At 52.8% G+C, this 17,409-nt stretch overlaps 6 protein-coding genes across 6 annotated transcripts; 2 read left to right on the top strand and 4 right to left on the bottom strand.

Moving 5' to 3' along the window:
• Positions 1 to 3,110: 3,110 nt before the first annotated feature.
• On the bottom strand, positions 3,111 to 4,895 carry CTRU02_205638 (U3 small nucleolar RNA-associated protein; the record flags this gene model as incomplete). The annotated part of the gene is made up of 1 exon (XM_036727632.1): positions 3,111 to 4,895. The coding sequence occupies one exon, from the start codon at positions 4,893 to 4,895 to the stop codon at positions 3,111 to 3,113; it is 1,785 nt and encodes a 594-aa protein (XP_036580588.1).
• A 987-nt stretch (positions 4,896 to 5,882) lies between these two features.
• CTRU02_205637 (IdgA domain-containing protein) lies at positions 5,883 to 8,516 on the bottom strand (the record flags this gene model as incomplete). Its single annotated transcript, XM_036727631.1, has 4 exons — positions 5,883 to 6,858; positions 6,909 to 7,208; positions 7,268 to 7,935; positions 8,067 to 8,516. The coding sequence occupies 4 exons, from the start codon at positions 8,514 to 8,516 to the stop codon at positions 5,883 to 5,885; spliced, it is 2,394 nt and encodes a 797-aa protein (XP_036580587.1).
• Positions 8,517 to 10,434: 1,918 nt separating this feature from the next.
• Positions 10,435 to 11,350, top strand: CTRU02_205636 (uncharacterized protein; the record flags this gene model as incomplete). Its single annotated transcript, XM_036727630.1, has 3 exons — positions 10,435 to 10,585; positions 10,639 to 10,931; positions 10,985 to 11,350. The coding sequence occupies 3 exons, from the start codon at positions 10,435 to 10,437 to the stop codon at positions 11,348 to 11,350; spliced, it is 810 nt and encodes a 269-aa protein (XP_036580586.1).
• Positions 11,351 to 12,523: 1,173 nt separating this feature from the next.
• On the top strand, positions 12,524 to 13,757 carry CTRU02_205635 (dehydrogenase reductase sdr family member 8; the record flags this gene model as incomplete). Its single annotated transcript, XM_070204583.1, has 2 exons — positions 12,524 to 12,911; positions 12,985 to 13,757. The coding sequence occupies 2 exons, from the start codon at positions 12,524 to 12,526 to the stop codon at positions 13,755 to 13,757; spliced, it is 1,161 nt and encodes a 386-aa protein (XP_070061687.1).
• Positions 13,758 to 14,671: 914 nt separating this feature from the next.
• Positions 14,672 to 15,026, bottom strand: CTRU02_205634 (uncharacterized protein; the record flags this gene model as incomplete). The annotated part of the gene is made up of 2 exons (XM_036727629.1): positions 14,672 to 14,811; positions 14,885 to 15,026. 2 exons carry the CDS (start codon positions 15,024 to 15,026, stop codon positions 14,672 to 14,674), a joined length of 282 nt encoding a protein of 93 aa, XP_036580584.1.
• A 588-nt stretch (positions 15,027 to 15,614) lies between these two features.
• CTRU02_205633 (triacylglycerol lipase) lies at positions 15,615 to 16,775 on the bottom strand (the record flags this gene model as incomplete). Its single annotated transcript, XM_036727627.2, has 3 exons — positions 15,615 to 16,222; positions 16,273 to 16,690; positions 16,743 to 16,775. The coding sequence occupies 3 exons, from the start codon at positions 16,773 to 16,775 to the stop codon at positions 15,615 to 15,617; spliced, it is 1,059 nt and encodes a 352-aa protein (XP_036580583.2).
• Between the last annotated feature and the right edge of the window lie 634 nt (positions 16,776 to 17,409).

Here is a 17,409-nt window from a genome sequence, read left to right as displayed (position 1 = left end):
TTATTTTTCTGGTCATGATCCTCTCCCGGCTGGTTGTGTGAATGGACGTCGTGGAGTTGGTAAAGACATACAGAGGAGTCGCTCAAAAGCCCTACTGGAACTTGTCTAACGGTGATAGGTAGAACCTGCAGCATGACGAAACTCGGTTCCAGAGCGCCAGCAGTCCCAGTCCGACCCAGCCGCCCAAGACGACTTCGGATGCGAAGAGTCAGGGGAAAATCATGAAAGGGACACAATTCTTGAGATTCAAGAATCCCATGGAGCCAGAACCCCGTAGCCAACGTGGGTTGACCAATAACAGCCCTTGCATAAATGTCAAGATAGTTAATAGACCCCGCTACCTGCGCCAATCGGGGTTGCGTATTACATAAGTGGGAGTTCCCCATAAAAAGACACCAAGGAAAGGACCCCGGAGTGTCAAGGGATGCGAATATCCATGTCGAATCCACGGGCCACGATGTCGTGGTCTGTCCACTCCGATGGAATAATCCACTGGAGTGGAAACCCGTGGAGCATACGGAGGAGCACAGGGTGCCAAAACGAGTGTGACTTTTTTTACGCGACCCGGGACCGCAGTGCAAATTTGGGCGCCGCGCCGCCAGCCACGCGCATTCTCCTATCTCTGGTTCAGTGTCTCGTGCCGCCGCCACTACCGCTGGGCTCCGTCCCGAGCCGATGACAGAGGGGGCTTTCGTTCTATCGATATGCACGTCTTTAGCTCAGAGACATGTGGCAGCCACCCGTGACTCTCAAAATGCCTCGCGGGGCAACCGTCATTCAAAAGTCCTTACTGACGATTGGCTGTGGATCGGATATGCCTGTAGTTTTCCGTCTTAACAATTATGAGTTATATCGACAACTCAATCCCTGTCTCCAGAGAAACGGGACCTGGTTGTGTTAGTTTTTCTTTTGTTTTTCTTCGCAGCTTTAAACATCCTTGCAATTAGTTACGGAGTAAATGACTGATAGACAAGCCTATTCGACGGCTTAGGACCATGAAGGATAACGACCCCTAAAAACTAACTAAAGTTGGCGCACAGATCAGTTCGTCATGATCGGACCGTGATCACTGCATTGAGGCCAAGAACTGAGCTTACCTACTGGCGAGTTCGCATCTCGAAGGATTCTCTCCCGGAGAGGATCACGAAACTCAACTCTGTGTGCGGTACTGGCAACGTACGCATCTGAGATAGTATTGACCTAGACGCAAACAGCTCCGAGGCTGTCGAACTCTATTCCTCGCACTCGACGCCAATCATTCGTCATGAACGTCTGCCTCAAAGTCTCATCGTCCCACTTATCGTTTCCCTCAAAGGTTCGCGGTAACTACAGTGTCTCGGGAGTTGGAGTCCGTACGTTCTGATCCATTCGAGAACGGAGCTGTCTAGTGTCTGTTTTTGTTTTACTTTTAGGCCGGTCTGAAACACGGGAAAAGACCCTTTTTTTCAGCTGCCTTCTTTGCGGCCATAACCTAAACATGAAGCCGATCAAGGGATCATATACCATATCTTACGAGTCTTCGTCCATCAACTTGGACAAGCAACCAGAGAAGTCTAGTGCGGGTCATCGAGGAAGGAAATGGCTTAGCATCGTCGTCAAGCGGCATATATAGCGTTATAAACGGGAGGGACATCTTCACACTACTATGATTTTGTCACACCGCCACAAAAGCCATTAAAAATGCATGTCTAGTTCGGCTGAAGCGTAGAATCTCCTTGGTACTAGCACACTTACATTCACGCCACATGACCCAGGCACGTCTTACCCCTCAGAACCTCCTATGCGGCGTTTTACGGTTACGGAAATCGCCTCGGTTCATCTTATGAATGGAGTACGTCGTTTTCATGTCATTCAGGGCAAGTATTGTATTCAACTCTGTTCGTAGTTGCCGCTGGCTCTCTTTCCAAGACTATCTATCAACTGGCTTGCATCCCTCAGGGGCACACGGGCATCACTCGACGTCACAATGTCAGCTTTTCAGCAGGCTACGGGGTCCATGTTTATGAGAATGACTCGGTGATTCGCTTGTAGATTATTCGTTGTGTCTGAAAGCTTCACAGAAAGGTCCCCACATCACACTCGGTTTTACCAACCACTCGTGGCGAGAGGTGTGTCGAGTTACTTTAGCAGTCAAAACTTATGGAATCGTTTAGACACGCATGCTCCAGTAAAGACTGAACCTGTCTTGGTTACACATCGCTGGTCATGTCATCGTGTAGTATCGTCACTTTGAACATGGGCAAGTAGAGCCTAGGTAGTATAGGCTGCTCGTTAATACTATTAACCTTGATATTAATTATCCGTCCATAGAAGCATTGCAAGGGCTTGTGCGCCAGAAAGCTGGACATTGTTTGTGCGGCCGCTTTATAGCGCTGTTTAAAGGTCATCCGGTCACTTTCCGCCCACTTGTTGCAAGAGGATAAGGAATTGTACTTTTTGTGAGATGTTTCGAAAGGTTAATGCCTAGCATAGGCAAGGCCGACGAGAATAATGTCATGCGATATGAGCTCCAGTGCGTTTTACGCGCCAGCACTCGGCAGATAGCTTCCAAGGCATGGTATAGTTATGCAATTGAAGCCTATTCATGGTTTTGAAATGAAACTGGGGAACAGTTCTGGTGGTTGGGAAGCTTGGTTTCTACATGTCCACACTGAATCCTTTCTATGATGCGCAAAGCATCATTCAACTTTCACCCTTCACCATGGCATCAAATGCTGAACAGTACAGTTGATCTGTCAGATCACCTTTAAAGAACAGTGTGGCCTCGTTCATTACGTTACCCGATAACGTCGTTCACATTCGGTCCGACAACGAACCAAGGCGTTTAGCAATCAAAACTGGCACGAGATGACCAGAGCGAAGGCTCGCATGCGGGTCGATCACGACAGACGGGATATCCCTTCATACGCGGGAACTTGACTACCCACATGATCGTGAAATGGATAGTATCACTGGAGAGGGAACTTCTCGCAAGAACAAATGAGGAGAACAATAGATAAGGATCATTGGGGGTATGAATTGGATTTCGACATTCGTGGATACGAAAAGTAAGACCCAGCGGTCACCACTCCTTGCACCGGTTTTTACGTTCGCCTTTTATACAATTTCCCTCAGCTCCGTATCTCCCACATTCTGATTTTGCCCGTGTCATTACCAACAGCAAGCAGGTCGCTCTCCTTGCCGAATGCGACGCATGTAATTCTACCCAGCGGCGTCTGCGCCGTCGGCCAGTTCCTGTAGACAGTGCAGCTCGGCAGGTGAACTAGACGCAACGCATCCTTCTTGTCCTTGCTTCCAAACGCCATCAGCTGGCCGTCCGGAGAGAAGGTCAAAACCGTGATGGGCGTAACGAGTTGTTCGAAACGGCGCGCCGGTTCGGGTCGCTCCTCAATGCTGACCTCACCCGTCTTAGATCTCGTAACCAGCGCCTCGCGGTCGTAGATGTTGGTGATACCACTGTTGGAGCCAATAGCAACCCACCGGTCTTCGCCCAACAGCTCAGGGCCCTGGTGACCGCCCAGCGAGATGACGATGCCGCCCACGCAGCCCTCATCGTGCCACACGGCAATGAACTTGCGCTCAGCCATGCTGTACTCACCGACGGAGCCGTCCTTGCCGAGTATCGCAAGACCCTCGCCGTTGCTCCACCACGCAAAATCAGCGATACCATGACGGCTGTCGAGGCGTGCAGCGGCGATCCACTGCCGCGACTCCGTGCTGATGATGTTGACGATACCACCACCCTTGCGTGTCGAGGCAACGAGTCCCATGTAACGCCCACAAGGACTGAGCTTGAAGTGCTCCATGGTCTTGTGCTCAAGCCTGTGGCCCTGGATTTGTGACGTCTTCTGCACATTGCCGGACTCAAGGTCCCAGCTGTGGAAGAACTTGCGGCGGCCGGCGAAGAAGACCTGGTCGCCTGTGGGGTACAGGAACTCGGCACGACGGACGTCGACACCCTTAGCCTGGACAGAGGTGAGCATCGGGTTCGGCGTCGGGTGAGCGGTCGGGTTGAGGTGGTGCAGGTACAGAACCGACGAAACGCTCGAGGAAAGAAGGACGGGGTATTTCGGGTGGAAGGACAGGTTGTTGACGGCGGCCTTGTGGGTGTCGGGGATTTCGCGCGTGCGCTGGATATCGATGGTCTCTGGTCTGAGGCGAGTCTTGCCCGTCGAGTCCCTGCCAGCAAGACGGTGAACGTCACGGAGGAACTTCTCGAGAGGGGCGGCCGACAACTCAGTGTCACTGCCCTCCTCGTCGGAGCTGATGGAGGAGTCGGAGGCGGCGGCTGATGACCGTCTCCTCCTCTTCGCGGGCCGTCCTTCGGGTTCTTGTGCCCACTTCGGCAGGGGATTCAGTCGGAGATATTGCTGGCGCAGTCGTCTGCTGTAGTCGGCACCGCTAACCACATCCTCGCTCTCGCTGATTCTCAGCTTCCTTAACCTAGTGGTGTTCGCCAAGGAAACAGTCAATCGCTCGTCGTCGCTGTCTTCCCATGCCGGCGCATCTGCGGCAGCTGCGGTGGGCTCCTGCTTTGCACCCTTTCCAGCTTGTGAGCCCTTCGCCGAAGGGACTCCGGTGTCGAGAAAGAAGAGGTCATGATCGGCAACGTCCTCTAGTGTGGGCTCGTCCTGCTGGACAAGCTGTTGGTTTCGCTCCTTCTCCAATCGTTCGATATCGCCGAGCACATCGTTACGGAAAAGCTGTTCGCGGAAATCGGCTTTTCCTCCCAGGACCAATCGCTCGAGCTCCTCCTCGTCCGAATCCTTTTCGTCGAAAACTGGCTTCGGTTTGCGCTGGCGGGGAGTCTCTTCCTCGAACTCAGATTGCTCAGACTCTTCGGAGGAGACAACCTCCTCGTCGGAGAACTCTTCGAAAGGTTGTTCTTTTGCCATTGTCGCTGGTGTGAAATTTGGACAAGGATTTCGCAACCTTCAGCACGCCGGGAGATCGAAGTGTGAGAAGGCGGGCGGTTTGTCTAACTAAGGACGTCCAGAATTTTTTTACTGGGGCAGTCAGCCTTGCAGACTTAAGGAGGTATTGATTGGTTTAGAATTCCAGCCATATTTGACTTTTGGCCAATGATTGAGCGATTCAGTACGCGGCTGAAGCGGGGCGATCGAACCCCGCCCATAAGTGGCGGTGCACCGCTGAACTATTCCTACATGTATACAAAGAACCCAACCTGTGTCGCGCAGAACTTAAATCGCCGGAAGATATATATGTATTGCCAACCTTTTTTCTGACAGATCTAGAATTCCAGAAGAAGCACGTGAAACACTGATACACAATCCTTGGAGCTATATCGATATCTTGACTCCTGAGTGCCCGGTAGGGAAACAAGGAATAGGTTGTCCAGCAACTTAAACCTTGATCTACTAGTATCTCAGAAGATTAGTTCGTGTATGATAGAGCATAAGACACGTTTCGTTAAATGGAGAAATGCGTCATGTTCGCATTGTTTTGCTACCCAATTCTATACTCGCCGGGCACTATTTGTTGGTAATTCGAGTTGCAAACTCATCACTTTGACTTTGATAGCATACTCACGTCCTACATTTGCGTGGGCATCTGGTGAGCCAAGTTTGGCTTTTCGGTGTGCCATGATAGGCTGAGTAAGGGGGCCAATATCCAGTCCGCTCAATACAATTTCGCAGAAACCGAGTTCGGACGTAACCTAGGTGGGCGATAAGTCGGCCAAAAGATAATTTGACTGTGATTTTAACGCACCTAGGGGCCTTATAAATATCTAAAGCTCTGGATAATGGAGATCAACCACATCCGACTGCTTGAAACCTAGTAATTTCAGCTCTAAAAACTCAATTCTACTAGGTGTAGCACACTGGATAAGGCAGACAACATGTTACAAACAACCCAACGCATTAAGACCGGACGGCAGTTTTCAGCAACTCATCCAACCGTCCAAGGTCAGGGCTCACGCTCTCGTGGCTCTTCAACGTCAACACAGCTGCCTTTTGCGCGACATTAATCAAGTTCTGAACCTTGCCGCCCTTGGCCAAACCCGCAATCATGACGCCGAGGAATGTATCTCCCACGCCGTTGACAGAGACAATATCCTCAATCGCCACCTTTTCCGCTGGCGGGAAGAGACGCATGTACACGCCGCCAACGGTAGGGTGATCCACGGGAGCCCTCGTAAGCAGCCATCTTTCCTCGTTCCTATCCTTAAGGCGGGGGTCATCCCGTCCCAGGATCGTAGTCAACAACACACCCTTGGATCCCAACTTGGTCACGAGCGTTGGAATGTATGGCAGCAGGTGGATCGTCTGCACAGGGATTCCGGCGTCCGTCATCTCCGCAGACGTAAGCTGGACAAACCGCTCCCTCGCGCCACGCATGTTAAACGCGTCAATGACTTCAAACCACTCCGGCGTGTCAAAGAAGCCGTTCTCCTTGGCAGCACTGTACATAGCCGTAAGCTCAAAGTTGTTGGGCGACGCGATATCGATCCCGGGGTTCGGGAAGACACCCAGGTGAGGGTGCTCCCGCGGGAATAAGCCGATCGACTTGGCCGTCGACACGGGCTCGAATGCGACGCCGCACCCCTGGTCGCGACCTGCTTGAATCCACGCCCGGATGTCCTTGGGGCTCCAGTTTCCGTCAACGACCAGCCAGCCGGGCTTGGTGCCTGCAACGGCCGACTTCCAGTAGTCCGGGAATGAGTGGTTGGCAAAGATCCCCATGTCGGCCATGGCGACGACGAGATTCTTCTCGGCATCGTTAACGGCTACGTACTGGGCGGTGCGGTTCGAGACATGGTACTCGGACGTGAGCTGACGGATGTAGGTTGTGTCGAGACCGGAGGATTCGAGGGAAGAGAGGACGGTCTTTCCGGCGCTATCGACCATTAGAACAGAAAGAGGGATGAGCAGGGAAGGATAGCTTACACATCGTCACCAACCATGCTACAGAGGCGAACGCTCACATCCTTGCTTACTCTATGGGCGGCGAGGGCGACGTTGTGACCGACGCCACCTATGGACTGGTTGATGCAGGCAGGGTTGGAAGTGTGCATGTGCGGCGAGACCTCCTTGCCGCCGCCGAGGGGGTGGTAGTCACAGCTTAGGTCAATAGCTACGGAGCCCGCTACTAGAACGTCTGCTTTGCTCGACTTGGGGGTCTCAGGTTTGGTCGTGGGCTTGGCAGCGGCGTCAAATCCAGAAACAAAGGTGTTTGACGAACTATCTACGCAGTCAGAACCTATTTTCTGGCTGGAGCTATATATGTATGAAGCAAGCTCACTTACGCGGACTCGGTGCCCTCGTTCAGCAGTTTCGACAGCTCGACCGCGATCTTGGTGGCCCGCGCCACATTGGACCTCACCAAAGCCTTGTTGGCCAGCGTGCTTCGTTCCTGCGTCAGCTCCCTGATTCTGCCGAGGACATACGGCGTGTTGGTAGAGCCAGTGAAGCCCTTTTCCTGCGCCTCAGTGACGGCCGTCTCGATGACGACGTCCATCTCGGCGCGCGGGATGGCGTACTGCTCAGGGATAGGGCTGGCGAAAAGCATGCCAGATTCGATGTTCAGCCTTTCTTGAGCAAGAATCATGGCAGCAGCCTCGCGCTCAGTGTGGACGACTAGAGGACTCTTGGTACCGCTCTCGCGGGCCCAGAATGCCGGGAAGTCGACCTTGCCGGTGCGGCCGTCAGCAAAGGTCGCGACGAAAGCACCGTGCGTCTCAAGAAATTCGAGGGTGCGCGGAATGTCGAGAAAGCCCTTACAACCGGCGCTGATTACGGCGACTCGGGTGCGACCAAGCTCGGTAAGGTCGGCGGATACGTCCATTGTGTTCTCGCCCCCACGGTGGACGCCGCCCAGGCCACCGGTGCCGAAGATGCGGATGCCGGCAAGCCTGGCAAGGAGCATGGTGCCGGCAATAGTGGTGCCGCCGTGGACTTTGCGGCCGGTCAAGCCCTGCGCTGCGTCAGCGTGTGTAGATTCAACCTGATATAATATCGGGAGTCAGGGAGAACATCAATGCAGCTCTGATGAGGCATTGTCTAAGGGCTCCTTTAAAGATATAGAGACAGTGAAGCAAAACTTACCAAACCAACCAAGTGTGCAACATCTCTTCTGGACACCTTGCTAGCATTTCCAGAGTTGACCATAAGAGCAACTTCCTCCTCAGTCAAGCCAACAACGGGCTCGCCGTTCAGAATACCGCAGACCGCAGGCACACCACCACCCTGGCGGACGACATCCTCAAGGCCAAGGTCATTGCCCAAAGCACCGTGAGTGTAGATGGTAGACTCCAGAGCGACGACAGGTTTATTTGTCGCAACGGCATCGGCGACCTCGTCCGAGACGCGGAGGAGATTCTTTAGGCCGGCCGGGGTTTGATATGCGGCGGCGCTCATGTAACGTCGGTCTGACTGAGGCCGGCCATGACGGCTAAGGGTTGCGCCCGCTGGCGCAATGCGATTTGAGCTCCTGCAAAGCTGTATCTGAGGAAGAGCATGCCTCGCCAGGCGGCAGGATGAGCGGGGGACAATCATATTTGCTGGAACGCGCAGTTCAGCCGTGCCTCGGCACCTGGCGTGAGAGCTGCGTTATGAGTGATCTGACGGGTGAGGGGCAGAATTGTGGCGAAATGGGCCGATTCAGTTGAGAGACACTTAAGATCGTTGACTGAGGCTCGAACCGCTGGGTCACAGATCAATTGATCCTATCGTGGTTTTGCCCGGCCGGTCGTTGTTCTTTTCGAGGTTTACATTGAGGTTTTACAAAGGTCGGAACCGGCCGAGGTATACGCCCTTTCAATACAGTGTGCATCTGGCCGTTGATCCACTGAAGATAGGAGTTGGATCCACTGAACCACACTGTCTCAAGCCTAGCTTCGACAAGACTTTCAGCGTTGCAATAACACGAATTTCTTAGCTTTGCCTCTGCCACCTGTTATTATTCGAATCGACTGAATAATGAGAAAAACAAAAATAAAGTGCTTGATCCTTGCCTAAGAAGGCCGAGCATCAGAGCAAAAAGGCAAAAGAGAAACTCCTCGACGGGGAATTGAACCCCGGTCCCCGGCGAATCGTTGAATGACAAGCCGATATCCTCACCACTAGACTATCGAGGATTGATGATGTGGTTGTTAGGAAGAGGCATAACTTTTAGTGCCCATATACCCGTACCTTCATTCAATGGTTACCATCCACAGCAACACAAATTTCTCCTGCTTCCAGCAACGTTAGTCCCAAAGCAGCCATAAGAAAACCAGCGGGACCCTTTGTTTTGTTCAAGAGGCAGCTGCTCCTTTGGATGTCATCAAGCTGTCAAACCCTTAAGGGAGATGTCGGCATGAAAACATGAAGACGCAGAACCTAGGGTGGCCCTTGGATTCCAATGAGGTTAGCGAAAGGAATTGCGTGTCGATGACAACAAATGGAGGCAACTCGAACGATGCCAGTTCAATACTCGTAAGAAACGCGAAGTTGGTGGTTGACATCACTGTAAATGGAAAAACTATCAATGCCCCAAGGAAGGCCCCTCCAAGGTAGAATGGACGTCCCCTTGGCGGCGGAAGATGTTGCCGAAGGGACCGAGAGGGCCGAAAACCCACACTTTCAGCGCAAGGGGTGTGCTGTGGGTTTAATTAGGCGTTGGCTCGTGCACCCAACGTCTCATTTCCATAGAACGGGGGACCGCCAGTTGCCCTCGTCGTGAGAACGACGTGGTGGATACTGCAGGAATCCGCCCTCTTCTACGTGTTCAATCTGAAACTTGTCCTGCATCAAGAGAGCATCACACCCTTCGACTCCCGCGGGATGTCATCTTAATTCACATCTGTTATATGGTTTTGTCCCTACTGTTGTGCTTTTCTTGCCCTATCCTACGTCATGCACGGACGAAGAAGGAGAGATCGCGCATCGTATCTGCTGTGGCGATAAAACGCCTGGCCCGGTGCTGTCGTACGGGAGGATCACGGCATGAAAGTTCAGACTCCGTTCAAAGCTCTTAAGATCAAGGTTGTCTGCTGCTCTTGCGTCGGATCGTCGCTGTCAGCGAACGAGGGACGTGTTGGTGGCATGGATGTGGGAGACGGCTTTTCCAGAGTCAATTCCCTGTGCGAACTCGTCCCAGTCATTTGGATCTTGCTTCTGTCCTGTTTTTCCGTCTTCCCACCCTCCTCATCTTAGTGCCTCTGCCGCCGTGGCCAAATGCTCATTTCCTGAGCTGATCCCGCATCGCAGCATCCTATGATTTAGGGCCGCGTTCCCACTTTTTCTTTAGTTTTGCTGAATCCAGGACCCTGTCATTCCCAGAGTCTTGGATGCTTCAGGTGGCCTAAATACTAATTGCTACCCGTCCTTCCGAGTCCTTCGTAGTGCTTGTTCTTTTACCTCGCTTGCTGCTATCCGCGATTCTCTTCTTACCGTCCAGCTGCAACGCAGCGTCTTAATACTTCCGCCCAAGATGGTCTCCTCTAGTTCGTACGCGGCGGCGCTGCTGTCTCTCTTCGCGGCCTCCGCCTCGGCCCTAAACTTTACGATTGCCAACGGCCAGATCTATACACCCGGTCTGGTCATCCTCGACGCCCCACAGCCCGGTACACCACTTGGAGGGGGTGAGTTGTCTGAATACTGTTGGTGAGAATGTTTGGAGTCTGATTGAACATAGACAATCTTCATGTCGCGCTAGATGTGTCGACGAACGGCAAGATGCCGTTGCCGCCATACGCCGCGGACAGCCCGACCAAGATCTTCAACGTGACCATGTTTTTGTCCAGCTACACCACCGGCCGCAACTTCACCATCACCAACGGCACAGCGACTGCCAATAATGCCAGCCTGGGAGACATCATGTACCAGGAGCCTGGCAGTACAGTGAAGCACGTCAACTGGATTTGGCCTGATTGTCTTGTTGGCGACGGACAGCCTTCATCAACTGACAGCGACCGTGGCGCGTACAACGTAAGCCAAGAGCTCATCAAATGCTGGGCGGAGACATGCTGACCACTTGCCAGATTTCAATCCGCCAAAACTTCCGTCTCAACGGCGAAGACCACTACACCATTTTTGACGTGCCCATCTCTGTCACAAACAGCATCCCCGCCAAGGACGGGCGCCCCGTGTGCGACACGTTGAACAACCCGCTTCTCACAGAACAGGAGATCAACGCCACGGCCGCAAACGCTGTCGGTGTATTGTTTGCCCCGGGAGACTCCACGCAGATCGAGGTTAAAGCCGGCGACGGCAGTGAGAACGGACTCGGCGGTTCTCGGCCGGAGGCAAACCCCGGCAACGGTCTAGGAGCCGGCAGCACCCTGAGCTGGAGGGACGGGGCTCATTGGTTGTGCTTGGTGAGCATCGGTGCGGCGCTGATGCTGTGATTTGAGAATTTAAGGAACCACCAGGACATAAGCACCTTATTTGCATGATACCCAAGACAAGGTGTTGAGATGATACGAGATGGTACATATTTTCGTAATCGAGCCGAAGGGGCAAGCGGCTTGCATTTTGACACCAGAACGTTTTGACGGCCGAAGACATTTCCTTTTCTAGAAAAAAAACCCACGCTTTTTAAACTCTGGCGAATCTGGTCAGAGCTTCTGTACGAGAAAAGAAAGGATTTTTATTTATTCATTTATTTTCATCTCGAACCTGCCCGCCGGGCGATCAGCAAGCCTAGTCTATTACGCAGTAGGAAACTCATTCCCGGGCCCACTCCTCCTTCCGGCTCGGTGGCCATCCGCAACGTCCATACCATTCCGCGGCCCCTTCGCCGACGAACTGCTTTCTGAAACTGGTAATGCCCACCACTCGCTAGCATACCTCACATGCACGTAAACCACCCACACACACCCGACTTATGGGAACTCCTGGTACCAAATTCCACCGCTTCACGCAGAGATGGAACCATCCTATCAGAACGCTCTCTCCGCGGGGTCATCGCAATCCAATTACCAGACCATTGCGACTATGCAGCCCCAGGATTCCCCGCACTTTGAACCGATGCACTAGTGCAAACCTCGGCTGCGCATTCACAGCTGCACGCGAACTGGGCTATACTTGGGAGGTATTGTTGCACATGAACAACGACAGCTCTCATGTCGCCAAGCATTGTCTCTCTGGAGCTCCACGACCCTTGCTCGTCTATTTCCCTGGCCTGTACCCCCCCTAGTCATTGGAACTTGTTTAAGTATGGGGTCTCAGGCCGTGGTCTCGTGTTGGGCACTGCTTGTCTCCTTGTTAACCTTTCCATCGCTCTCTATATCAAGACTCAATGACGTTGTAAGCTCTTTTGGGAAAGCTTCAACAAAAGGTTGAGATTGTGCAAGACTTGGGTCGATTTACGGTTAATACTGAACTCGGAACTCAAGCTTCTCTCGCCGACCCTGAGCTGCCATCCGATTTCAGCTACAAGTGTAGCCGGCAACCGCCCTCGCATTCGGTTCATCTTTACCAGAACGGCAATTCCACAGACGTTTCCATCAGCATCTTCACCAACCTCCTCTCGTTGAACAGAACACGCCTCGCCAACACCATAAAATCTCAGAATGCCGATGCACCAGGGCTTCCTCCCCCGCGAGGGCCTCGTTGCGGACCCCATTTTCCGCCTCATCGGCCGCACTGCTCTCAACCCAGCTCTCGTGTTGCCTCTGCTGCTTCTCGCCCGTTTCACCAAGAAGGGAGGCGATCTCGCCATTCTCCACCCAACAGCTTTCTCGCGCCTTAAGAAGCTAGCATGGCTTTCTGTGCTGCGGGCGGCCAACCGATGGCTCTCGACACGCTCCTTGAACAACTGGGTTTCTGACCGCTATGATTGGTCCAAAGAGATCGTTCTTGTCACCGGCGGCGCGGGTGGTATTGGAGGACACATGGTCAGGTTGTTCGCTGAGCGGGGCATCACCGTCGTGGTCCTGGATATCCAGGACATGACCTTTACTGCCGGTAAGCCCCCTCCCCCCCCTTTTTTTTTACCTGACAATCCCCTGTAGATTTTGACCAGTAATGTTTTGTCTAACGCACGAAGCAGGCGCCAACGTACATTATTTCAAATGCGACCTCACCTCCACCGAGAAGCTTGCCAGCGTGGCGCGGGACATCCGCGCACGTGTGGGTCACCCGACGGTCCTAATCAACAACGCCGGCGTCGCCCGCGGAAAGACCGTTCTCGACGCCACAGAGCATGACGTCCGTTTCACTTTCGACGTCAACACCTTTGCTCACTTCTGGACCACTAAAGAGTTCCTCCCGCACATGGTCGCCAACAACCACGGCATGGTCGTAACCATCGCCTCATACGCCTCGTGGCTGACAGTCCCCTCAATGGTCGACTACGGCGCCTCCAAGGCCGCCGCCATGGCCTTCCATGAGGGCTTGTCGGCTGAGCTGGTGACAAAGTATAACGCGCCGCGCGTGCGCACGGTCCTGGTCAACCAGGGTTACACCAAGACGCCGCTGTTCACAGGATACGAGCAGGGCCTGCAGTTCCTGATTCCCGCTCTGGAGCCCGAGACAGTGGCGGAAGGTGTGGTGAAGAAGGTACTGGAAGGCACGAGCGGGCAGGTCATCGTACCGGGGGCTGGAAACGTAGTGACAGCGTTGAGGGCGATGCCGCACTGGTACCAGCACCACATGCGGTGCGACGGGCAGAAGCTGATGAAGAACTTTGCCGGACGACAGGTTGTGCAGGATGTGAAGAAGTACTATGCCGACAAGGAGCAACAGGAGAAGCCGGAGTATAGCACTGTGCTTGTGGGGAACCAGCACAAAGGCGCCAATGGCATCGAATAAGGGTGAGACGGGGTACATAGAGTGAGGTTCTGGGAGAGAAGTATATATCATGCTGAGCGAGATTATGCTCGGCTGGGGAAGTGTAACTAATTATATGGTGGAGCTCTTCAAGGCCCGTGCCGAGAGCGCTGTATGGACATAGGTAGTTCGATCTGTTGAATAATGAACATAACGATTCGATTATTAGTTGAGTGCTTTTATCAAAATCGATCTTGACTAATAGGCTTAGAGCTCGGTGAGCGCTGGGCTTCTGTCTGCATAGCCAAAAAAAAAAAAAAAAAAAAAACATATGAGATCGATAGCCGCGTGCAGTCAGTCATCCGCAATATCTAATTTCTCTTGCCGATTACAACTCGTCATGATTCTTTGGCTATAGGCGTGTCAAACGTTGCCGGCCCTTGCTTCTGGCGCATGGAACTTAAACCTGTGGGAATAAGAGATGGCGATCATCGCTATATTGGCTATGGCCACTTGGCTCTCCACCTGAATTGAAGTGATGACAATCTTTCGAACTTTTCCTGAGGTCGAGCTTCCTCCTGTCCTTTTCCAGTCCCCAGTTCCCGTTCCTGATATTATTATTTGTGTCCTACTCTGGGGGTCTTCTTCCCAAGTGACTGTGACCACCAGCCACGCAAAGAACACACATACAAGGATCCAGAGATGAATATGGCGAGTAGGAAGCAGACATCCCACCATGGGCCTCCCGATAACTGTACACCAGTATCGTGAACGAAACCAGGAACAGGGACTGATGATGGGGGAGTGGGGTGACAATAAATAGACATTAAGTGCCATTGACACCGACTCTCCTCTTAAAACACGCAACATTCTATGACCAGTAAAGCAACCCGGCAAGATAGTACAACTAAACACACCAAACAGTAAGCCGCGACCTTCACTGCCGAGGGGCCACATCACTCAAAAGCACTCACGACTCCCATAGCACCGCCGCTCTGCTGCCGCTGCTCCTCCTCCTCCAGATTCCGGAGTCTTCTCCTGCGCCTCTCGGGCGTCTCGTAGCGAATGCCATCGCCGTCCTCGCGTAACCTATCATCTTTTACACGGCCCGCTCTCAACATCCGATGCATACAAAACATGCCGTCGTCGCCGGTTCGAGCTGGACTTACCTGGTTCATCTTGCGACGTTGGCCGCACCAGTCGAGTGCCGTCTCCAGCCGTCTCCTTTCGAACGGGGCCCGGCCCGGGTTCAGCTAGATGACTGCCGAGTTCGGCATCGGGCCGATCGTCTTTAATCTCGGGCGCGGACATTTTTTTTTGTTTCGGATGTTTTTGTAATTTTGGTACTTTGCAGAAACTCAGAAATCATGGGTTGAGAACACTACTACACGCCGTCTTTTCTATGCGTATTTCATGAGGGGGTTTGTTTGATGACGACGCGCAGGAGAGGAGTTGGACAGACTGGGTGCCTGCGTCAGGGTTCGGAGACATGCGAGTGTTAGGCCACGGGCGGGTCACACGCCGTGCTGCAGTCAATAAAACGATTCACGTAATTGCGGCGCAGTCCTTGGCTGTCTGCGCTCGTGCTTTACTGCATTTCCATGTTGATTCAGGCACAAATAATGTTAATGCTGTGAGCACCACGCCCTCAGTTCTCGGTTACTGATGCATTACCATCATCGCCGCCATCTGCTCTTACGTTTCGAGAATGTGACTTCTGCTCTTGGTTTGTCATCAAATAAATACTGTATTATGCAATTCAACCCCATTGGATTTACGTCAAGGCCATGATTCGATGCTGGTATCAATCCAAAGAAATGCTATTCTACTCCTATGCAACCACATCATGATGAAAACGCCTCATTACTCTGCTGTCATGCCGTTAATGTGATGTTACCCTTACTGCTGCGTAATGTCTGCAATGCCTCTCCAGAATTCGCACCGATCCTTCTGTCCGTCGTCGACGTCCTCCATACGGTTATTGTTCAACTCGAACACGTACCGCGACTGTTTGGCTGCGCTACCCCAGGTCACCCACTCTGGCGCGTTCTCGAGCCTATGTGTGTTTGGGTTGAGGGTCCGGATGAACGATATCCAGTAGTTCATCACCAGCGGTATCATTGGCCGGTTGTACGTGCGGAAGCTGTCGGGTGTCGGACAAGAGTCGATCCCGAAGATGGCAGGGGCTTCGAAGACGTGCGGGACACCCAACCCAAAGGCGGTGTTAGTATCGTCCTGGACGTTGAACCGGTAGGACCAGGTCGTAGATGACAGATTAGCAGCAGCGTAGGCGTTCATGATGTTGTTGGATGGGCAGATGAAGGTCGTCTCGCCATAGGCCTGGCTTGTTGAGGGAAACCAAGCATTATGGTTTGGCAGTGGAGGCAGGAGAGGATACTTTTCGAGCATGATGCTAGTTTGGTTCTGGGTGAGGGTGGGATAGTTGTCCGTCATGAAGTTCATGAACTGATCCTGAGTTTCTGCGTTTGCTGCAAAGACAGATCCCTCTACAACTTGGTGAGTCTCCGACTTCATATTTTGAGGATGCTGGACTTACCATTCGATCCTGTCCCGAAAAGCACTGGGACCTTGATGAAGCTTCCTTCTTCGAACATCACATAGGGATAGTCCTGGATGAAATCGCCATCGATGCAGGGAGTCCAGTAGAAGTGTGGGTTAAGTTGCCTGCCGGGAAACGGAGAACCCCTGTTGACATTCTGTATAGTCTGGACGTCTTTGCCTCGGAGACAGCCCATTTGGTCCTCTTCGTCTTTGCAGCCCACGTTTTCCATCGTCTTGTGGAACTGGTACTCGAGCTCGGGTACTCGCGGCTGTGCGGGAAAGAAGACGGATTCGCCTACGGCTCCTACAAACATCTTGTCATCCCGCCCGCCGTATGCTGTAAGGTGAAGAGCAACTGAGCCAGCACCTGCTGATATCCCATGAATGACGACGTGGTTCGGATCACCGCCGAACTGAGAGTGTTAGAAAAACGGATGATTCACAGGCGATGGGATGTAAAATTACCTTGGAGATATGAGTTTTGACCCATTTCATCATGAATCGCTGGTCGAGAAGCCCGACATTCAGCTCGCCATCGTCTCGCACCTTTTCGCCCGCCAGGAACCCCCACAGACCGACCCGATAGTTGAACCCGACAAACACGACATTTTTGTCTGAAGCATCAACCACCTGAGAAGCGTTCCAGTTTGGATTGGAATTTGAGGTGTATCCTGGGTCATGTTAGCGACGTCCAATACAGTGGCCTTGCATGAGAATGATGTGAGACAGGCCATATTCGCTGACGTTCAACATCCCAACAAGACAGCCATGACGGCAAACCTACCTCCACCTTGAATGAACAACCAGACAGGCAGCTTCGAATCAGGCGTCGTGTTATTGGGTGCCCAAACGTTGACATACAAGCAATCCTCATCTTGCCCTCCCGCAGGGTAAGACGCGTCTGTCGCCAGGCATATTGGACCAAACTAAGACGTGATCAGCAACGCACCAGTAGGAGGGTTAATGTCCTCACCTCTAGGGCATCCGTCGTGCCCTTTTCAGGCTCGGGATCTTGAGGCGCTCGCCATCTCAAATTTCCCAGCGGAGGCGCCGCATAGCGCATTCCCAGGAACTGGTTGATACCGTTGGGAAGAACGCTTCCTGAATACCTTGCATAGCCGAGATCGACCGT

This window comes from Colletotrichum truncatum (assembly GCF_014235925.2).
Source record: "Colletotrichum truncatum strain CMES1059 chromosome Unknown Contig_0003, whole genome shotgun sequence".
NCBI classification, from domain to species: Eukaryota; Fungi; Ascomycota; class Sordariomycetes; order Glomerellales; family Glomerellaceae; genus Colletotrichum; species Colletotrichum truncatum.
This window is presented reverse-complemented; position numbering and strand designations above follow the sequence as displayed.